Here is a 23890-nt window from a genome sequence, read left to right as displayed (position 1 = left end):
AAATCTCATTGTGCCTAATAAATGGCACGTAAATCTGGAAAACGATAAAAAATTCAACGGCTGCTGGTCTCAAGTGCCTTCAAATCTGATAACTTTAGTATAAAATCGGGGCAGTTTTTAATTGTAGGGCAGTGTTCTTCGACCAACCGAGAAATAACAATGAAATTCTTTATTTTGGGTAGCTTATTGGTAGCTGCTGTGGCAGCTTCCTTGGAGCAAGATGCGTTCCAAGCATTCAAGGTATGAACTTTACACTCAAATTCAAAGACTACTAGTGTTTACGTAAAGCCCTGTTTCGTATATTTCAATATAAAACGGACACTTATTCCGCATTTATAGTGAACTAAGCTGCGGATTGTTGTAATTTTTTAAAAATAGCTTATAAATTAATTATGCTAATTCGCGATTGCTTGCAGCTGAAACACAACAAAACATATAAGACTCCCGTCGAAGAAACCACCAGGTACGGCATTTTCCAAGCTAAACTTTTGGAGATTGAGGAGCACAACAGCCGTTTTGAACAAGGACTAGAAACCTACAAGAAAGGTATGTGATAAAATGTTTAATTATGTAACCAATTGGTGTATCTGGCTTACGAAGTAATCTGCTTTTGATTGTGAGCCTTATGAGAGTAAAATAAAACGCTTGGCTTTATTGACAGGAGTAAACAAGTTCAGTGACTGGACTCACGACGAATTCAAGGCTTACCTTGGCCTCCATCCTAAACCAGCCAAACTTGGTAAAGGTATTCCATACGTGAAAACCGGAGTTTCAGTTCCTGCTTCGGTTGACTGGAGAACTGAAGGATACGTAACTGGAGTGAAAAATCAAGGAGACTGTGGTTCATGCTGGGCATTTTCTCTGGTGCGTTTATCTACATATTATTTGAAATGGTCTAGTTGATCAACAAGTTTTCACATTTTTCAGACTGGATCCGTTGAAGGTGCCTTGTTCAAATCAACTGGAAAGCTTGTATCCCTTTCAGAACAGCAACTGGTAGACTGCACTTATGGTACAGTGAACTTTGGATGCGATGGCGGATACCTGGAAGAAACCTTCCCCTACATTCAAGAAACAGGCTTGGAAGCTGAAGCCAGCTACCCATACAAAGGTAAGTTTATGGAAAACAGTTAACTTAATACCAGCAAAATATTCGTGCATCAAAGAAACTTAATTTAATTTATTTTGTTAATCAGCACGAGATGGCACCTGCAAATTCGATGCTTCCAAAGTTGTAACGAAGATCAACGACTACGTTTACTGGTACGGTGATGAAGAAGCTCTGTTAGAAGCTACTGCTACTATTGGACCCATTTCTGTTGCAATGGACGCCAACTACATTGATTCCTACGCTTCTGGAGTATTTTCAAGCCGATTGTGCAGCAGTGACGATCTGAACCATGGTGTCTTGGTGGTAGGATACGGATCTGAAAATGGAGTCAACTACTGGTTAGTTAAGAACTCCTGGGCTGCAGATTGGGGTGAGTCCGGCTACCTGAAGCTTCTTCGTGGACAAAACGAGTGTGGTATTGCTGAGGATGATTCCTACCCAATCGTTTAAAGATTCATCGCTGTCTTTTAAAGTGTATTCCATCTGATTAGATAATTACATATTAATATATAGATTGTTTTATTAAAATGCCTAAAATACACATACTAATGTGATATTGTATACCGCAAATACAGGGTGAAATTGGCGTCATTCCGCTGATGGTCCTTAAGAAGTACAGGAAAAATAGTTAAACAGTTCAGTTTTTGAAGTATTAAGGATGAAGCTATTCCTCTGTAACTATCCGTGAAAAGTTGCTTGGGAAATTGTCATTTCATGCGCAATAATCCCAGTTATCCTGGAAAGCACCCATGACATTATTTCAAATAATCGGTTTCTCTATCTCTGGGACTTGAACACTTCTTGGTCGTCCACTATCTGCCTCAATTCCTGAAGCCAATCGTCCAGTGTCTCTAGAATTTTGCTGGAGTAAGTTCTTACAGCTTCTGCTACGATACTGTGGCAGTCCCCCACAACTAATAGTATATACGCAAATTCGATGTTGGTGTACATTTTGTAAAAGATACATTTTGAAAGATACATTTTGAAAGATACATTTTTCGGACATTTCTACGCCAAAATAGGCAACATAATCGACAAAGGATGGAACATCAGAAGTGAGGCAAATACTACGAGATTTGCACTCATGTGTCATGTTAACTTACCTGTCAGGAGTACCGCAAAGATCAGTGCTGGGCCCTACTCTCTTCAACATATACATGGCAGACTTTCCAACCAACGCCAATACAGAGTGCTATATAAATGCAGACAATGTAGCACTCACCGCCGCAGGGAAAGGCCCTAACATGACTAGACTCCAAAGACATCTGGGCCAGGTCCGGCAATGGAGCAGGAACTGGAAAATAAAGTTTAACTCGTAGAAAACGCAAGCCATTTTCTTCACCAGGGGCTCCAAGACGTCGCCAGCCATACTAGAGCTTGCAGGACAGCGGCTGCCCTGGAGGTCCAAGGTAACCTATCTTAGGCTATCTACGACAAGCGACTGGTATGGCACGACCAGATGACAGCCACAGCAGCGAAGGCAAGATACTTGCTCCAGGCCTACTATCCTCTGCTGACAGGTAAGCTCGATCTGAGAACAAAGGTTAGAGCTTACAAACAGCTAATCCGTCCGGTGCGGACCTATGGATCAACTGCATGGTCCACGGCCTGCATCACGCAAAAGAAGAAGATGGCGGTAATTAAAAACAAGATATTGAGGATAGCAGCCAAGGCCCCGTACTTTGTCAGAAATACCACCCTGCGAAGAGACCTGAATACAGCACACCTGCTGGAGCATTTCCGGAACTTAAAAACAAAGTTCCTGGATAATGCCCGGCAAAGCAAGAATACCACAGTCGGGGTTTCTTGCACTAACAAATTTCACAGTGACCGCAGACCTCTCCTTGCGGACACTAAGAATAAGACGTGGACTACATGCAATGACCAGTTCCAGCACCACATCGAGGACTATGGGCTAGTTTCAGGTTAGATTTAGGAAGCAAGAGAAGATGCAGTAGTCTTAGGCTAGGAATAAGGTAGAGGGCAAACTGTATATTTATTATGTTAGTTTTATTATTGTTACTTCTTAAGTATCCGCCATGGACTCCCTAGAGGACCTGGACTAGATTTAAGTTAAAACAGTTTAGTTAGCCGACATGGAGTCCGTATAGGAACAGGACTAGCTGTAAGTTAGTTTAGGTAGCAAGAGAAGCTGTATTAGATTTAGGTCTAGACTTAGGGGTAATGTGCCATGTTAGGTTAAGGTAGATTTATGGTAGGTTAAGTCGGTAATGTTAATTATAAATAGAGGGTAAACCACTCTAAAAGATGTTAGATTTAAGTACTCGTAGATAAGCTAGCAGTAAGAAATTGTGTAAAATTTAGCTGAAATAAATTATCTTCAAAAAGTCAGTAGATAGCCTAGGCCACGCCCCCTTTTCTGGCCGGTGCAAATATGGCTGGATCACCGACCAGAGCAAGGGGGCACGAATCCGACCAGTCAGATAGTGCTTGATTTTTGCGTTTCCAGCATTCTTGAAGCGCCGTCCTGCTTTTGCAGGAAGTGTTGGTTTGTCGTCATTTTATAGAATGATGACCACGATTCCAAGCTATTAGAAGTAGAAGCAGAAATTTTACACCCTGGACAGATAACATAAAGCGGATTGCAGGAAACAGTATCCAATTAGCATAAGATCGAAATACTTGGCAAAATTAGCGACGTAAAAATGTGTGATAGCAAATGTTCCATATTTGCCTGTTTCCTATCTCCGCCCGTTTTATCTATTTCGGTTCCTTTCTTTCCGGATCCATTTTTATTGGGTTTCTCACTAGGTCTTCTAATTTCATTTTCCTTCCGTCTTTCCACGGAATTAAATACTTCATCAGCATCATCGCAGATTTGCTTCCTTTTTTTTCGTGTTGCTATCGTTTGTTGCACGTGTTTATCTCTATGGTTATCAGTGTTCCTTTGTTGACTGAATTCTCTAATTTCGGACCCAATGACAAATTGTTTTATTTCGGCGATTTATAGTTATTGGCTTTGCTCCGCAAAGGAAAAATATCTGGTTTTCTTTAAACATAAAATGGTGTTTTCCAAGCTTCTGATGTGTCGGGTTGATCTTACTACCCCGACACCATTTCCACTAATACCAACAAAGGTAAATTTTGAAAAAGATAAAGTTCTTTTGATAGGTTAGTAAAGAATAATAAGAAATAACGTCACAAGGCACTTCACGCACCAAAAATAATGAACCACTTTAAAAATAAATTAAGCATTTCCGGAGAACATATCAAACTATCTAAAATTATAAAAAAAACTTGATGGGCACCTGCAAAGGTTTCATAGATGAGTAAATTAAAATCAGGGGCAAAATTAGGAACGGTCGAAACCTGACTGAAACTGCAACGATTTCCTTCCCTCTGGATTTACAAGTGAAAATAATAAAGCTGCATTAACAACTGTTGAAGTCATCTAACGAATATCTCTATGCGAAAATGTTTGATCGCCTTTGATAATGTCCACCGCAGTTGTGGACGAAACGTCAGGAAGAAATTCCCATAGACCACGGCTTCAAAGCCCGGAAAACATTTCTAAATGTAACTTCAGACTTCGTGGTGGGAGGTATGGGGTCGGGAAATTAGCCTCTCGTCTGAACTCAGCGTTGTCAGACGAAGAACTGCGAAAACGGTAGAATAGATAGGAAAAAAACGGTAGATTTAAAAATAAAACGGTAGACAATTTATTGTCCCTAAATTTCTGCTTTTCAAATTTTTTAAGTGGTTTTTAAAGGTACTTTAAAAAAAATTGCATTTTGAACAAAATATTTTTTTAATAACTCAATTTACGTAAAATTAAAATAAAATAACCGAGTTGTACTACTCTGTCGAAACTTGTCATATGAGAAGATGGATGGCAGCATAGCTACCAGAACGAGCAATGAAACATATCAATTCCTTTGTACATAAGCTGGAAGACTGATGACAGAATCGACAGGACTTGTCTTTTTTACACGAAGAAGGAGAAGAAGCATAGGAAATAAGTATTATTTATGGTCTGTTATATTATTGAAAACATTTATTATGTTATCAAAATTTTACATTTCTGTATTAAAATATAGTGTAGTCTCTAAAAAGAGAGGTTTTGGTTCAATAAGTTTTTACCTAACCCCGTATACTTATTCTGAAAATGGCAGATTATTATCGACATTATAAAGGAACTTTTGCGTGAAATATTTTTCTATTTTAACAAAGAAAATATAGGTCCCTCAAGGCCACACAAACAGGTGCACTAAAATATTGTAAGCAACCTCGGAAATGGGAGGAACCACGGCGGGACGGCAACAATGGAAAGCGCGATTAGAACGGGAGTGGCAACACCGGCGCTATTTCATAGCTTGGATATTAGATGGCGCGACAATACTACCGGGCAATGACTGGACATTGTCCAGGAATGATTGGGAAATCAGTGATCGTTGGTGGATTGATTTGATGGATATTGTGCAAGGCGTTCATTAAATTGCTTGACTTTATATCGAGTATATTCTTTTACGAAAATTAACCCTTACGATATGTTTCGAATGACCCAAGTTTCCAGAAGGATTCTGATATCATTTCTGACTTGGTTTAAAAACACATTACCAAAAATTTATATTTTAGACTTGGTCAGTTTTAGCTTTAAGCATTTTATCCAGGGTGATTCAAAATTGGCGTCATTCCTCTGGAGGTGTGGTCTGGCGACGTTTTAGGAGTACAAAAAAATTGTAAAAAAATTAATTGCTATTAAATTCTGAGAAATTTGCAAAAACTATATCATCAAACGGCAGCAATGTTTTTCAAGGTAATCTGCCTAATTAACATTACGGAAATACCTGTCGCTTCGTAATTATTGAAAACTCCGGTAACCATGGATTATAAAGAAAGTGACAATAAAATAGACAAGGATAAACGGTAAATTCAACAGGATTCGTTAACAGTGGAAGGTACTTCTAAATTTCATGTTCGTCGAAATATACTTATAATCTCAAATTTATGTTTACAAATAAAAATACATTTGAGTCATGAAGTCGAAACAAGTTAGTGCTTCTGTAGTCTCATCATTATCCGCTGTTATCTCGTATTTGGATAATTAACTCCTGCTCAGTTTGTACCAGTGTTCAGTAATCGAATGGTATAATCCGTCCTTGTGCTGTGTCTTACATACGTGGTAGGAATTGCAAAATTGGTGCTTGCGAAAGTGTCAGTTATTGTGCTCTGAGTACCTCTGGAAGGCTCTGCTGCAATTATGTCCAATACTTGTTCCGGTGCGTCTGGAACCCGAACATCTACCGTCCACTATCTTTCTGGAACCACTCTCCTTGCCCTTTGTTGGCGTGAGTTCTTAGAGCTTCTGCTATTTTATTGTTGCATTTCCCGAGAACTAAACCCATATCGGCAAATTCGTGAAAGCAGCTTCAAAGTAAGTCGCAGTTTAACAAATTATTGTTATTGTTGACAAAGGCTGTCTACATGTAACTATCTGTTAATGACAAAAAAACATCATTGCCGCTTTGACTTTTCATTAAAGAATAGTAGAAGAGAACCTTTTTAATAAAAAAAATTTTCGTAACTTGAAGCAAAGCTCGTAATTTTTCTTTTTAAATGCTTAAGTATCCCAATATGCTACCAATTATATATAGAACAATTTCAAAACAGCGCTTAATAACAAAGTTGAAATTTGATTTTTAGCTGTTAGTATCTTCTGGAAATTATCGAAAAAAAAATTCAATATTTTTCTCGTACTCTATAATACACCCTGTATACTACCTTTTTGTAAACACTAACTGTTACGGAAATACCTGATAAAAGTGTCGAAAATGGGACACACTGTAGTTCTCCTTAATGTAAGACCATCGATTTTTGTTCTGCTTTTAATAATAATTACATATATGAAAATAGGATTTATTTTCAACAACAGCCCTTGACGCACATAAAAACAACTTAACTTGATTCGGGTAGAATCAGAGCCTAAATCTAAGAACCTACACGTAATAAATGCTAAAGTTTAAACAGGCACTATGTATATACAACGTTCGTCAAATATTCCACAACTTCGTCTATAATTTATAGACTCGCGTTAGTCCGAATTCATATTCACCATTTTTACTTTCAGCTTCTGGATTATTAGGCGGCTTGGGCAGCTTCTTTTCTAGCTTGGGCAAAGGGATTAGTAATGAGTCGCGCCACATTTTGTAGCACAGTTATGGGAATCTAAAAATTGAATCACTGATTGTTCTGGCACGAGCATAGAGCGTATTTTCAGCTAATCTACCTGGAAGATGTCGTCTATAATTCTAGCGAACATTGAGCCGGCTCTTTGCGGCCGGAAACCGCCATTGTCCTGGGGAGTTGCAGGATTAGCAGGCGCCGGATTTACGCCAGTGGAAATTCCAGATATTTCCACGGTACTTGGCACCAACTGGTTGAACTGATGCTGACCAGTTTCGCCTTTTCGATCTTCCGAAACTGTGTTGATGGCCACGTCATTTACGGTAGCCTGAAACAATTTGAAAACTGCTGATAGTTCTACACCTTTCAGGGAAAGTGCCAGGATCAAGTATTTGTTTTGAATGTAACACCCTATATATTTATGGACAGGTCGATTGAAATTTTTCTGCCGATTACAGAAATATATATATATATACATATATATATTGCCTAGATTTCTATATATATATATATATTGCCTAGATTTCTATGAGCCGTTTCTTCTGTATTATGCTTTAAAAAATCGAAATAGCAACAATGTAAAGCAGCCTGAAACGAAAGAAAACTATCAAAAGAAAACATATCGGAATTTATTGCCACTATAAATTTCAAAACAGATAAATAAATAAAAACAAAATCATTAAAATCACTGATTTGGTATATGACCTCCGTTAAGAGCTGCTTAAGACATGCTCTATAATATACTTCAAACTTATCTATAACATTTTGAATATATTGGTTAAGATTAATATTAATATCGTTAATTGTATCGATTAGAGAAGAATCAAGAGGCGTTAGGTAGAGATATTTGGAGGCCATTGGGATATCAACATTTTCATTTAAAAAAAGTGCTACCGGGTGAACGGTATGGGATGGAGGGAGCACCTTTTCGAATCTTATTGTTTACTATTTATAATTTTTAAAACGTAATATAGGAAAAACGGCTAATACCAATATAGAAATACATATTTTTGAATTTAGGAAAAAAGTCATATTGGTATATCTAAAAACATATAGGATGTTTGACATAAAAAAATACCTTATGTCAAATTTTTACATTTTCATGTTTTACATTTTGATTTTAAATTCGGAATTTAAAAAAATTGAGGAAAAAAACAACTTTTGTGTTGGTCACTTTCACAATTTTTCGTCGAGAAAACGATCTAGGGGTGTCAACTAATCAGGAAATATTCTGTAGATAGTTAAAAAAATAAAATTTTTCATTACTTAAAAAACAAGAACAAGATATGATGAAGCTGTGACGAACTATGATTGTTTTTTAAATTATTGAAATTTTTTTTTAACTATCTGTTTTTTTAGAAAAACTGATGATGGTGGAAAACACCGAAACGTATTTTAATTGATAAATAGAGACAATAAATGACTGAAACCCAGGAATTGATTTTGATTTGTAAGAGTACTAAATGCGTATGTTATTATTAGAATATTTCCAATTAGGTACACAGCTATTTTTTTAATGGAACATAATTTTTTTAATGGAACTATAATTAGTCTTAAGTCCTACGTAAATTGAAATTTCTTTTTGTAATTTCATATATCAACGAAAACTGTATAGTTTTTAGTTATTCAGCTTAAAGACCTAAAAAGCCGAAATTTCGCAATTTTAGGGTGTTGATAAATAAAAATTTTCTGCGTCGTCTTGACACAAAAAACTTGGAAAATTTGTCAGGTGTAAAAACTGCACAAGCATTTGGTTTGTAAATATTTGGCTTTTCAACTACAGAGCAGTGATAATCAATATAATTTTATTCCAATGAATCTAAATGTGCCACTTTTCGATCGGAAGCGATGATCATAAAGAAGCAATTATCTTTACTGTTCATTTGCTTTACTTGTGCGCAAAAATTGGGTATACAAACTATTTAACTTAATTAACAAACGCACTGACAACATTCAACATGTGTCTTTTGGCAAAGTAAGATTTTTCGGTTTGAAAAGATACTGAATTTATGACCTTCCTGTATTTTCAAACACAAATTATGATCTAGCAAAATTTTAATATGTCCTCTCGCCTACCAAATTCCAAAGTTTTGTTTCAAAAAGCCATGAGAACGTGAATTTCCGTCGTTAAGGCCGAATATCGGAAAAACCATCCAATTTTCGATCATACTTTGTTTAAAAAAATTAATTTTAAGTTTATATTAGAATTCAAACATAATATGAATTAAAAAAAGTAGTTTTTTTTCGCAAACTTTTCGGACGCACTCTGTTTAATTGTAAATATTTTCTAAATATGCGCGTTTAGTACCTTTACAATCGGGATCTGAAAATGTTGAAACAAATAACAGCAGTTAAGCTTAAACTTACTTGACTCTACTGTTGGGACACCCTGTACATTCAATGAAATCGTTGGTAAGTGAAAGTTCATTGACATAACAGTCACTTATACAAGGCGTGTTCAAAAGACAAAAACTTTAATTTGAGGATTTGCCGAAGTTCCTTTTTTAACTCAAATTATGACTGGCATTAACATAACAAACAAACACAATTTTATGTGCGCTTTAAATACAAATCTGCAAGTTTATATGGTTAACGTATGGGTTGATTCTCCCACGTCCTTTCACATTGAAAAAACGTCTTTATAACCGCTCGACTTTTTTTTTGGGATTTATATTCATCCAATTTCTACCTGGGTCAAAATCTGGATCACCTCATAGTCAGTGTTCGTGTTGAAAAATTGCTCTCATGTTGAAAAATCAGTCTTATTCAGCAAATTTTTAATAGGAATTGAAATATTTTCCTGGTTCATGTTACAATTGCGAACAGAAGCGATTGCATCAACTGGCTGCTAAATACGCGGCTTGGGCAAAGGCAAACGTTTCTTATTGTATTACTTTCTAATAAGCAAGGTTGCTGCTAAGATTTAAGAGGTAATTCAATGTTTGCTAGCATTTATGGTATTCATTTACGTTCTGTATACTAATTTGCTGCACAAAAATTAACTTTTTTTTCATGAGCATGAGCTGCAATCTGGAACTCTACTCTGAAAATTCCATCACAGGTTAAACTAACTGTGTTTTATAAATCTAAAATCTATATAGCTAACGAACTGCAATTTTTTACGCTTTTGACAATATGTGCATTTTGTTCAAATTATTGGCAGATACAGTTGTGAGCGTAATTATCGATACTTCCCAAGCGACACTGGGAGACTTGGGGGTAAACAAAGGTATAATTTACTTAGGCGGTCACGAGTCACGTCCTACTTTTATATAAATGGTTCCTACAAAAATGTCAATCTGCCCACAATTTCTATTTTAAAATTTGCGTTTTTAAAATTGCAATGTCCTATTTCTCTTCTCGACAGGAGCGTGTTCAGCTTCAAAAGTAAATATGATTTTCTATAAACTTATAACTATTAACCACAGGCGGGAAGAGCAAGATGTTTGCAATCCTGCTCTGAAACATTTTTTCCATGCGGCAACAGTTTGCCCCATAAATTCTGGGAAGACAAAAGTTTGATATTAAATTCATCGATTCGAAATGAAAGAAAAATAGAAGACCTTACTGGTTGCAACAAACAACATCCGCACTGTGCGACTAGAAGAACTTCTGGAGGACCTAGAAAAAACTCGAAAACATTAGATGACACATCATAAGACTGTGTAAGACAAGTATGCCAGGGTAGACATCTACGGTACTAAAGTCGGGACATCAAATTATCCAAAGGAACTCAACCGACCATCATCATTTGAGGAGAGTGGCTCTGCGCGTCCACCATAGACTTAAACAGCAAACCACCAGCAGCAGAGCAATATCAGACCGAGTTATCTACATCGAGCTGAAGCTAAAGTCAAGACACTGCATTAAGATTATCTAAGAATATGCACCGACATCAACCGCCACAAAAGTGGAAGTGGAACAGTTCCACGAAGAAATCTCGACTACTAAGACCTTGGGACGAGCAAAATGGACGGTGATCCTTAGCTATTTCAACGCTAAAATTGAAGAGAAACAAGTGGGAGACCCAGACAACATTGTTCATACGGCCTGGGCAAGAGAAATGTACATGGGATAGTTACTATTAGTATTCATAAACAAGGAGATCTTCTGTATTAACACATTCTTTAAAAAGTCCAAACAACGAAAGTACACGTGGATAAGTCCGAATGGACAGGCCATCTGCGCTAGGTCGTTTGAGTAAAGGAAGTGACATGACAGGAAAGATGCATAAATACTCCTATCCTATCACTCCTACATAGAACAGAAACACCAACCTGTAGAGATGCTGAAAGATTTAGATTTTAACATCCTACCCGGAAAAATTAACAAAGACGTCCAAATCTCAGTGAAATAAGTATGCTAACTACAAAAAAGTAGGCCATCAAAGCTTAGTTCAGCCACAGTCAATCTGCAAAAGACTCGAAGAGAGATGATAGAGATCCACCAGACCACAGAGCAATTGACAAATAAGTAATGAAAGAGATGAGAAGTGTTCTAAGAAACCATAACACCCATCTCACACAGCATGCAATTGAAGACAACCTTAACATGAAGGAATTTAGATCGAGTAAGAGAAGAGAAAAACAGGCCATACAAAAAATGAGAAATGAACAAGGCACAATAGTGTATGAAGAGCAGGAGATCGTCATCACCATTCAAATCTTTAATCGAAAGCTCTACAGACAGGAAATGCCAGGCACAGGTTACCAGAGAGATGACAGAGCAGAAATTCTAGATGTGGGATCGGAAGGAATAGCGAAAATCGGCACATCCGAACTAGAGGAAGTACTGAGATCCATGGAAAACCGCAAGGCTCTATGGCCCCGCAGAAGACTGTGCGGATACTGACCGAGAAATCTAGGGAATAAGATCTTCTTCTTCAACTTGGGTTCGTCGACCATCAAAAGACATTTGACTCGATGGAAGGACGGGCAGTGCTAAATGAATTGGATAAGGCGGGTGTCGACTCACTATACTCCACTCTGATAAAAAGAAACTGCTACCAGAATGCCACTTTTCACGTGACGAAAAATTCTCATGAACAGAGGAGTTAGACCAGGAGATTGAATATCCCCAAAACTTTTCACCTTGGCTTTCGAATGAGTTTTCAAGACCTTGGATTGGGAGTTAAACGGCATTAACGTTGACGGAAGCTACTTAAGCCATATACGTTTTGCAGACGACATTGCCCTGTTTAGCAGTGATCATGACGTCTGAGTAAAAAGCTAGAGTTCTTTCTTCCAACCCATAGATCAAGTGGGATTCAGAAAAGGCACCACCGAAAATATTTAGACTCTGTGCACACTGATGGAGAAATTTAGGGAGTACTATGTCCCTCTCTACCTTGGGTTCGTCGCCTATCAAAAGGCATTTGACTCGGTAGAGGAATGGGCAGTACTAAATGAATTGAATACTGCTCGGTTCGACTCAAGATACTCCGGTCTGATAAAGATATGCTATGAGAATGCCACTATTGACGTGAAGATACCAGAAATCCTCAACAGAAGAAAAAAATCCTATGAACAGAGCACTTATATCAGGTGGACCAAGGTGTATAGATAGAAATAGACAATATATGGTAGTTACAAAGAATCCGAGGCCTCAAATTGGGCAGAATTTAACCTTTATTGAGTTCAACTTCGAGGTGGCTAAGAATTTAAGGATTTCGGAGCGGTAATGACGAATGACAATCGAGTAAAAAAATATATCTTAGCACGACGAAGGGCTGGAAATAGGGCATTATACTCGCTTACACAGACTGTTAAAGATAAAATCCAAATTCACTTTGTTTTCAAAACTTGCCTTCATGGGTTTTTGAAATTCCAGAATTTTCAGAAAACCGTAAAAAAATCACACTAACTCTAACTTTTCTTCTTACTTCGAATCAACTGTGCTCCGTGCAAGCGAGAATCTGTAAAATTTTCCATATCGTTCACTCGAAAACGTTAACTGTTAGCAACCAAGCTGACACCGACTCAATTGAAATTTCCGAAAATTGAAACATTTGCCAAAAATTGCCTGACGATGGCGGCAGAGGGTCTAACATTTTCGCGCATCAGTGGTCAATCATTCTTCACCAAATGTAGTCACTCGAGCTCGTTGGACGAAATCCAACGAGCTTGTGGAAGGAGAAGCTTTGAAAAATTCGCTTAGTCGATTTTGAAAATTCATTTAAAATAGCCCGAATATTGCCAAAAACTGAAACTGTTTTCTCCTTATTGATCTCGCCTGATCATTGAGATTCTGCACCCTAAAAAATTTCAACATGTTTAATTGAAAATCGTCAAATTTTCCGCACCAGACTCTGAATATTTCAATCAATACGCATTTGAAATTTTTAAAAGTTTTAAAAATACTCCACAGCCCGCGAGATGCACACCGATAGAAAATCATAGTGCATCAAACTCAGCATCTATCAAAAATCATTTTTGCTGTATCTGGTGATATTTGCGTGCTCAATTTTTCGCCACTTTCTTTGAACTTTAGCGCTAAACTTTGCAGGTCGTTCCCGTCTTCTGCTATTAATACGACATCACTCAATCTGTTTCATGATTTCTTCTTATACTAAGTTAGATAAAAGCAAACTTGGCATGGCGAAAATGTTTTTTGTATAAGCTTAGTTGGTTCTAGTGCATGCTTTTGGCCTCCATATTTTAGAAGCTCCTTCAGTATTTCATCTTGGCTTGGTGATTTTTTGGTTTCGTAAGCGTTTTATTGTTATTTTCACTTCCTGAAGCTAACTTTTTTTTAACTTGTCTTATGTGTGGTGTATTTGGTCCGGTTCGAAGTCGTTGAGATTGATGTTAGCCATATTTGTTTTTGGGTTTTGTTAAAGTCCGCTTCAATTTTTTTTTGAGAATTGTTTCCTATACTGGATCTTTGTTTGGTGCTTGTTCGCCAGAAGCAAAATGACAAGACTGAAAACTGCAAACTGACGCACACAGATGTGTCTATTAGTTACTTGGATATGATTCATTTTTAAGCGATCCCTTAATTTAAATTAATAAATTTTTTTAGCCCCTAAATTCTGGAGTTTGGTTGAGCTTGCTTCACACATTTATAATTCAATGGATAATTCACAACTGCAATAAAAATTAAATGCTTTCATTTGAAATAAATAGAACAGACCTTGGAACAATTAGAAAAGACCTACAACTAAAAATGGATATACAAACGTTGACAAAGAAGAAAAGAAGAAGATTTAAAAAAATCAAGTTGATGGTTGTAATTAATTTTTGGCTCCTCTGGAACCTTGTGGTAATAAATTTACCATAAAAACTAATTTAAAATTAGAAATATGCTACGAGCGTTTCTCCAAAAAAACGTATCGTTGAATTCTAAATCAATTTAGACAGTTATTCTGGGACTTACTGTACACACGTGGAGTTGATTAAATAATAAAATTAAATTTTCCAAACCTTTAGAATGTACCCGTTGTAAATTCTCATGTATGACTGAAACACACTCTACATAGAAACGCCGTTTTAGAACTCGACGCAAAGTAGGTACGTGACTGTAACTTAAAAAAAAATGCCGTTCATAACACTTGACTGTTGTATGCTTCAATTCAAAAACCTAGCTGAAAACCGTTGAATAAAAATGACAATTTCCCCGAATTACTGAATCGGAAACAGCATGAAACGAAAGCACCAAAAAAGGAAATGTGAAAGTCGACCTTCGATTGCAATTAAATGGCGCATTAGGGGCGTGACTGATTTGGTCAAAGGCAGTAAAGCTAAGAAAGTGCCGAAAGTGGAAGACCGGGAACCAAGGCACACTTCTAAAGCACAAAAGCTAGACAAGCAGCAGTTTATTTACAACACGCGCTCTCGTTTTGCCCATGGTCTTGATTCCTCTCGCCAAAGTTACTTACACTTGAGTTACGTTGTTGGTACGTCATGTTGTCCACGTATTCTTTAAAGTAACTCTGACCCGACCTTGTGGTCGCTACATATTCGCCACTGTCCCGACGTTTCTATAACATTTCAAAGACCATCAGCAGAACTAAGCTAGGGCGATTTGGGGGCGCCTTTTGTCGCAAACGAGCACGTTTTAAGGGTCGGTTGGGCTTCACTCACCTTATCCAGCTGGTCATTGTTTGCAGGCATGCCGACCGCCATTCCCAGCATACAAAAACTGAATAGAACGAGCAATTTCGCCATTTTCAATCTGAAAATCTAATCAGAAATCCAAAGTTAATACTCGAGAGTTACTGGAAGCGTGAAATTATTTAATAATCTGCCAGTTTCGGAGTCATTCACAAGAAATAGGACATGTGCACATTTGCATAAACTTGTGGGTGCGGTAGAATTGCCCCATGAGAACATTGCGAAATTAGTCTGAAGTTCTTATTAGTCCAAAACGATTGGAACACTTATTAACAAGCATGTAAAATGCACTAATTTGGTAATTATTAAATTTGGAAATTGTCCATATCGATGACAACATTATCGGCAATTGATGCATGTCGGGGCGGCCCCGTTTTCGCTGCAGTGCCAAGACATGTTCTAGATAGGAATTTTGCTTCCTGAACCACTTTCATATTAAATGATTGCCTTAAAATTTTCAAACTTGATGTTAAATAATAGCGAAAACTGATGTTTGCAGACAAAAGGCGTTTCCTTATCTACTACTACGAGCTTCGTATGCGAATGGGGAAATTTCTTCAAAGCAAAGTGCTGACTTATGCAAACACAAGGAAATAAATGTTCAGAGGAATTTTACAAATTATTATAGAAAATTGATATTTTATATTGAAAGTTCCCTAAATTAGACATAAAACTGCGACCGACAAATCACGTTCACCAAGCAAAAAAAGCTAAAAGTAAAAGTATTGCATTGGTTAGTGATTCATCAGTCTTCATCATCATCAGATAATAATTCTAAATTTTATTTTTAAATCTAAATTTTGGATTACTACAACTGAATTGATAATGCAATTACGAAACTTACCACTGAAAAAAATACTCTTGCACTAAACAACTGGACACTTTGTAAGTACCGCGGTGCTGCACTCGACTGTTTACCGGTGCAAGAAGTGCTGGGCTTATGCGACGGTGGATTTCTCCTTCTACGGAAACTTATTGCGAATTGTTCTTTGATAAGTTCTGAGGTTATATTGACTCTATGCAATATTAGTTGCAAAATTAATTGAATTTGAATGTTTAGCGCTAGCGATGAGTCATATTATCATTAGGAAATAGATAACAGCTAATGATAATAGATTCCCACTAATGGAAATTGCACATTTGCATCTTACCCTAATTAAGAATACTTTCCACTTTCTGACGAATTATTTAGTGTCTGTCTAGAAAAGTTTCCGCAAAACCTGAAAGTAATTTAAATGAAGAGGGCATGAAGACTAGTGGGATTGGACCGGTGAAGTTCTGAAACTGTTTTGAAACATTTTGAAAATTTAACTGTTATCGTAACCCGAGATTAAAAACTGGTATTATTGTACAAAAGTGGGTCCTATTCGCTTCAAAGCCACCAACCGCCAGTAAGCTTCAAAAATTATCAGTTTGCCATTAACTTGTCTATACCTTCATTGTATATACTTTCCTGACTGTGACCAAGGCTTAAAGCAGCAACAATGCTATATATAAAAACTGATGGTGGAAAAATACACCGAAACGTATTTTGATTAATAAATAGAGACAATAAATGACTGAAACCCAGGAATAGATTTGACTTGTCTATACCAAAATTCAGCAGATATGATTTTAATGAAATAAAACCAATTTTATTCCTTCTTAGCATTCGAACATTTTTCAATCGTTACTAAACTCTTCATGACTTACGGAAATTCCAACGAAAAATATAAACTTTGCTATATAATTACCTACTCGTTCAATTCCAAACAAGAAACCTGCCCTGAGTTTTTCGAACCGCTAATACTTTCGTTAAAGAAAATTAACTCTTGAAGTAAAAATTCACCTCTTAGATCTCCACACCAATAAATATTTTAATAAAATTTTGAAGCTGTTGGCCATTGATTTTGCTCAACGGTTAGACAAAGGCTGCATTTTCGTGAGCATTTTCCTTGAGATGTCAATGTATGCAAATTTGGAAAACTAGAACTTTTAGGGACATCAAAAAATTAAACTAAATTGTTCAGGAATGTTCAAAAGCAGTTCAGTTCAGTCCTCCATCAGCCAAAATACTATAAAACCTAGATTTTTCAAAAATCCAGAAAATTGTTCAGAATATCGCGATTCGTCTTGAGATTTTTTTTCTTTTTCATTTTTAATTTTTTCAAAAACCTCCAACTTTTTTGTCATTTTATAGGCATAAATGTGTTTCTCAAGATGAGCCTTTGAAAACAAAACCACTTTTTGTGGTTATAAAAATGTGCACCCACTTACTTATAAAGTTCCAAAAAATACATCACAAGTCGAGGAGCACCTCGTCGGAAAATTCGATGTAGAAAATTGTCTATTAGGGATATGCACTTGCGATTTTCTTCACTGGTACGAAGTAGCACGAAGTGGTATCGAAGAGAAAAGTATGAATCCCCATTCATTTTCAATGAATTTGTCGAGGTCCACACCTCGAAATTTTCATCAATTTCTGTAGATTAAAAAAAATTGCGAAGTTTTAGAGTATCTACTACTAAAATATCTAAGTCTAAGATTGACCCGTCGAAAAATTCGACGTTAAATAAGTTCCGGGGGCGGTATAAATTTTCGGTTCCTACTGAATGAATGAGCAACAAATGAGCATAAACTGGCCTATCAAAGTGCAAAATATGATACCGCTACCACTTTTGAAAAATCGAGAAAAGTGTTCAGAATAATCGCGATTCATCCTGAAACACATGTTTTATGAATTTGCAATTCTGGAAAACAATGGAAAACTGTCAATATTTTTGTCCATTTATTGGCAGAAATAGATTTCTCAAGATCCAGGCCTTGGAAACAACATCACATTCGGAGGTATGAAAAAAAATGCAAAAATGCACACCCACTTACTTATAAATTACCTAAAGAAATATATCAAAGTATATGAGCAAACGCTCTTAAAATGCGACGTAAGAAATTTTCCCGTAGCAATACGCACTTGAGAATTTCAACAGAACAGTCAACATGAATTGAGCTATAGAGGAAGAAACATTGCCTTATCGATTTTCTAAAAGCCACAAAACTGTTTAGAATATCGCGATTTATCATTAAAACCACTTTTTTTGAATTCCGATTTCTTGAAAAAAACAACCGATTTTCTATAAATTTATCGGTAAAAATGGAATCCTCGAAGTTCAAGCCTTCGACACAACACCACCTTGTGTGGATTAAAAAAAACATTTTACTCTCACCTAGCAATAGAGTAGATACCTAAAAAACTCTATCAAAGTGTAGAAGCGGCTCCCTGGAAGATTCTAAAAGCCGTCAAACTGTTCAGAATTTTGCCGGTGTGTGTAAAAACGAAGTTACGTTACGAGATACGGCTACACGTCTGAACGCGCCTTTAGATTCACCAATGGCGTTCTTGGCGCGCCAGAATTAATCTGTTTCTAATGTTTGCAAATCTGTACCTGCGATTGATCAAAATCTAATTTGTGTGTATAATATAATCTGCCTGTCTAATTGCTGGCAGCCCCAGCTGATGCGAACAGATACAACCACCAAGAAGCTCTAGAGCAAAGGTTTCCAAACTGTGTTCCGCGGCATATGAACTAGTGTTCCGTGGAAACATTTGCTTGGCATTTCATACGCCCTGATGCGGGCTCCATGAAAAATGTGGGAAACTTTTTTGGAGGCGTTAATTTTAACGCCTTCAAAAAAAGTAGGTTATCCGTTAAAATTTCTGCAGTTGGAAAGTTTAGAAAACCTTGATCTATAAATTGCCTAACGATCCATATTGTAAATTTTAAATGGTACAATTTTTAAATTTTTTATTTAAACATAAATTGATTTTTATGTTTGTCCAATTACAAAAAACAGATGTGTCTGTAACTCCAAACAAGTGCCTGTGTAATCACCCTATTATTCACTCTTTTCGAGCAGCATCTCGCATTGGGTTAATTAACTCCTGCTCAATTTATACCGGTGTTCAGTAATCCATTGGTTTAATATGTATCGTACATACGTGTTAGGAATATAGCTCGTATTTATTTAGTGCCTGGGAAAGTGTCAGTTGCTGTGCAATGTTCTAAGTGCCCCTGAAAGACCCAATACTTGTTCCGCTGTGCCTAGGAATCCAAACTTTTCTGGCTAAAGCACGTGGAGCTCGTTGGTGTCCTCCTTGAGTCTTTCCAGTATAACCCTTCAATATAACCAGGCTGATAGGCCTGCAGTTTTGGGCATGCTGTTTTCCTTAGACTTCGGGAACATGATGACTTCTGAGTGCTTCCAGATGCTTGGAAAAAGACCATTAATGAAAATGGCATTAATCCGGTTAGTTACAGCTACCAGTCCCTTTCTCAGCAGGCCCTTCAGCATTTGTTGGCGATTCCATCGCTCTCAGGGGCTTTCTTAGCTTTGATACTTCTGTTTGTGGCTGCAACTTCTGTTCGTGAAGTTTGAAGGATGTGGCTGCTTGGCGTTTCACTCCAAAGCATTTTTACTGTCCTTCTGACAGTTGCTTCGTGGCGTAAGTTATCGTATGGGTGGTGGTTTACTCTGGCCTCGCTCTTAATTGCTTACGCAAACGCCTAAGCTTTCGTACCATCTGCAAATACCAGATCTTGAGCTCGGTTGAATTTCCGGTTCTTATGGTTCAGCAAGGCTTCTTTCAGCCATTGCCCTTGAAGGGCGATTCCGTTTTCTTCTGCGAGATGCTTGCGGATTGTCCAGCGTAGCCTCCTATGGTTGGTGAATTTTCTGCAGATAAAGACCGGAAGTTCTTTACTAACTAAAGGCAACTCCGTAATCACCGAGCTTTTGTAGTGTGTTTGTTGGATGGCCACTTCCCGACTTTTTACTGCTTGTTCCACACCCTGCTTATGTGTGGTGGCACCTGTAGAATTTCGGTTAGTAGGTGTGTAATCTCTTAGAACGTTACGCCGTTGGTTGTGGGTAAGATCGTGCGCAGTGATATCCTTTCTTCTTGACCACAACACTTGTCGGGATCTATGGGTCCAGGATTACTCCACTTTGGGCATCTACTGCTTCTGTTCACAGTCGACTTTTACTGCTGGTATGCATGCTATCCCACTCCGCTTTTGCAGTTTAGATCACCTTCATCATCCTTAATTGTCCCCTAACATTGTCTGGATGGCTAGCAGGTTTAGGGCCTCCTGAAGGGTTCCCTAAACGGAAATACCAATTACTGGCCCCTTGGAGGTGTTGACTTGCACGGTGATGGCGTATATCTCGGTGTCCTCAACTCGTATGCTATGATGGCGACGTCCTTCTTAATTAGGAGGGCCACTCCTCCACGTTGGATGCTATCGTCGTGCCTGTGAAAATAAATTGAGAAGGTTATTGACCAATTTACATAATGGAAGAGCCGCCCCTGAAAAACACATGTACTTTTGTGGTTAACCGTGATCAGTGTTGCCGTCTGCAAATAATACTTAGGTTCGATGACTGTAGAACAATTTTCGTTGAGGTTAATTTTAATTTTTTTGTTCGGTCGCAGAAGCGATGCATGATTGAGTAGTGTTTTAATATATTTTTTTAATATCCCGTAACGTCAGAACATGGAAATAATGATTACATTTTATTGACACTATCATAGGTACAGTTGCGGTCTCCTTTAAGCCGAGATTATTTCCTTGATTTGAAGAAATATGGGAAAGGCAAAAATAATTTTTTTTATTGTGTGTGTATTTAGTTTTAGAATTTAACTCGTGATAGAAAAACGTCCATACTTTTTGTACATGTACGTGATCTTATTTATCGGTTTATCGGTCATCCACTAAATAGGAGCAGATGTGTAGCAAAATCGAGAAACTGATGCTTATTTGTGCAACCTATAGATGCCATTTGAAGTTAACAGTTCAATTCGGTACGAAAAGTGTACAGTGTTGTAAGTTAGCTATATCACTAAGTCCAAGGGCAGATCAAAAGGGGGGGTGTCATGGGGGTCATGACCCTCACTTTGTTCTGAATTTATGTGGACTAACGAAAATTTTTCTAATTTGATAGACAACAAATGACTGAATTTCTACTACATGACCACCCCCTGAAAGCTGAATTCGCCGCTAAGTCCATATCACAGCTCAGAAAGACTGCATTTCAGTTCAAAGTACCTTTTTCTCGCGAATTGATACTGACTCCTTATTACGTGTTTTAACAATAGCACTTAGTAGGACTTCGTTGGATCAAGCTGTTGGAGACAATTTTAACCACCCTTGCTACGCTACGTTTTCAAGGTTTTTAAAGTTTTCAGTGCAGAGCTTTTGCTGCTTCTAATTAGATCTACCCTGTACGCATAGGTTCAACCCAAAGTCCGATAGAATAGCCTTTGTCAATAATAACAATGATTTGTCAAACCGTGACTTACTTTGAATTTCCTCTCACGAATTTGCGGATATGCTATTAGTTCAGGGGAAATGCTATTAGTTCAGGGGAAATGCTACAGTAACATGACAGAAGCTGAAAGAACTCACGCCAACAAAGGGCGAGGAGAGTGGTTCCAGGAAGATAGTGGACGATAGAAGTTCGGGTTCCAGGCACAGAGGAACAATTATTGGACATAACCGCAAGTCCTTCCAGGGGCTCTCAGAGCACAATAACTGACACTTTCCCAAGCACCAAATAAATACCGAGGACGGGCTACGTTCCTACCACGTTTGTACCATAGACACAGCACAAGGAGATACAAATGGAGCAGGAGTTAATTAACTGAATACGAAAAACTGCTTGATAAGAGTGGATAATAAGTAGATTACACAGGCACTAGCTTGTTTGGAGTAAACCATTCAAATCTTTGGTGTTGTATGGTTGATTTATAAACACCAATATTCGAGGTTATGAGAACAGGTTGACATTTCGAAAGTACGTTCCGCAGTCAACAAAACTTGTTGAATTTACCGTTTATTCTTGTCTATCTTATTGTCAGTCTTTATAATTCCATTGTTACCGGAATTTCAAATAATTACGAAGCAACAGGTATTTACGCAATGTTAATTAGGCAGATTGCCTTGAAAAACATTGCTGAGGTATTTCTGATATAGTTTTTTGCAAATTTCTCAATTTTTAATAACAATTAATTTCTTTCACTATTTATTCTGTAGTCCTATAACAGCGCCAGACAACATCTCTAGAGGAATTACGCCAATTTTGAATCATCCTGTATATTCATTTATACGGGGTGTCAATTTGAAAGCTTCCCACCCTTATAATCTTTCTTGCAGTTAGAAATATGAAAAATCTGAAAGACACGTCAATTTTATTTGGAATTAAATTAAATATTTTTAGCCTTCTTGCTTCAACCCACTAGGAGGGGTAGATGTCACCCTTAGAATCTTAAATAGTAATGGAGGTCAAGCGGCACATCGTTTTAAAAGGCCTTCAGTTGTCTTTTCAGGAGTATCCTGCTTTCTTGCCTTTGGTGCACAAGTTTCTTACTAATCGCGTTTCAAAGTTGGAGAAACAATTAAACTTTACCGCATTGTAATGTAGGATTCCACTTTAGCGTTCACCCAAAAATTATTACATTGGCTCTTCTTGCAGTACAAATGATTAGAATAGTGGGCGACACCGTTAAAATCGTTGAATAACTGACAAAAAATCTAGTTTAAACAATTGATATCTCACTTATTGTTTATTTTACTTCGACAAAATTAACTGTAAATTAACTGTTTATTTGCGAAAGATAAATTTCTTCCATAAAACAAATGAGATCTATTTAAGCACTATTTTATCCGTTGTTCAAAATGTTGTCCATTTCCAGTAAGCAATATCAAAGTCTGCTTTCGAACTCCTCCCTAACATTTCGGAAAACTTCACCGGCATTCTGCTACAATTCGCCTTTTAAGATCATCAATATCATCTTTTAAGATCATAAGGTTGTGTACAATAAACAATGGACTTTAGATTTCCCTAATGGAGGAAGAGTCAGGGTGTTAAATCAGGTGATCTTGAAGGCCATTCAATTGGTCCCCTTCTGCCAATCCATCTATACGGGAATCTCTCGTTTGACGATTGTCCGACCGCAAGAAAATAACGAGGTGGAGTAATGTCCTGCTGGAATGTTAACCAATCCTCCTGTAAAACTGAATTACCTTCTACAGCAATTTGAGCTCTTCATGATGTGCCTAGCTCATGCGTGATAAGAGTATCAATAGTCTCATCAAGCATTTTAAGTTTCCTTCAATAAATAAAGAACCAATAATGGCATTTCCAAGAATACCAGCCAAAACATTAAAGTTTTTGGGATATTGTGTGCCCTCGAGAAATATGTGGGTTTTCGTGACCTGAATATCGACAATTTTGTCTGTTAATATTTGCATTTAGAAAAAATGAACATTCATCGCTGAAACAGATATTCGGCAGAATATTAGGAATGGCGTTGACTGACGACTTATGGATTCATTTTTTTAGTTGGAAGTTTTGGAATGTCTGCGGTATACAATGTATACAGCAACTGCAAAACCATTAGAGTTTGTGGTACTCCTGCCATCATGCATCTGGATGGTAGGGGTTTATAAGTAAGACGGTGTCAGGAAAACTAGCTGGAGTGGCGGTG

At 37.3% G+C, this 23890-nt stretch overlaps 2 protein-coding genes and 1 long non-coding RNA gene across 3 annotated transcripts; 1 reads left to right on the top strand and 2 right to left on the bottom strand.

The window, feature by feature from the left end:
• The first annotated feature begins 57 nt into the window (after positions 1-57).
• Positions 58-1619, top strand: LOC109533722 (procathepsin L). Its single transcript, XM_019899115.2, has 5 exons — positions 58-240; positions 417-546; positions 662-864; positions 928-1111; positions 1197-1619. The coding sequence occupies exons 1-5, from the start codon at positions 160-162 to the stop codon at positions 1559-1561; spliced, it is 963 nt and encodes a 320-aa protein (XP_019754674.1). The 5' UTR covers positions 58-159; the 3' UTR covers positions 1562-1619.
• On the bottom strand, positions 1509-3034 carry LOC125505748. The gene is made up of 2 exons (XR_007282363.1): positions 2215-3034; positions 1509-1962 (listed from the first exon to the last, which is right to left on the bottom strand). It is a non-coding gene; the product is annotated as an uncharacterized LOC125505748 (long non-coding RNA).
• A 3940-nt stretch (positions 3035-6974) lies between these two features.
• On the bottom strand, positions 6975-16805 carry LOC109533721. Its single transcript, XM_048670806.1, has 5 exons — positions 16211-16805; positions 15337-15435; positions 15132-15233; positions 7359-7583; positions 6975-7297 (listed from the first exon to the last, which is right to left on the bottom strand). The coding sequence occupies exons 2-5, from the start codon at positions 15418-15420 to the stop codon at positions 7211-7213; spliced, it is 498 nt and encodes a 165-aa protein (XP_048526763.1). The 5' UTR covers positions 15421-15435; positions 16211-16805; the 3' UTR covers positions 6975-7210.
• Positions 16806-23890: the final 7085 nt, after the last annotated feature.

This window comes from Dendroctonus ponderosae, unplaced genomic scaffold, assembly GCF_020466585.1.
Source record: "Dendroctonus ponderosae isolate FM_Combo_2020 unplaced genomic scaffold, Dpon_F_20191213v2 Dpon_F_20191213_1, whole genome shotgun sequence".
In the NCBI taxonomy this organism is placed as follows: Eukaryota; Metazoa; Arthropoda; class Insecta; order Coleoptera; family Curculionidae; genus Dendroctonus; species Dendroctonus ponderosae.
Note: the sequence above shows the minus strand (reverse complement) of the source record. Positions and strands in the feature narration are given on the sequence as shown.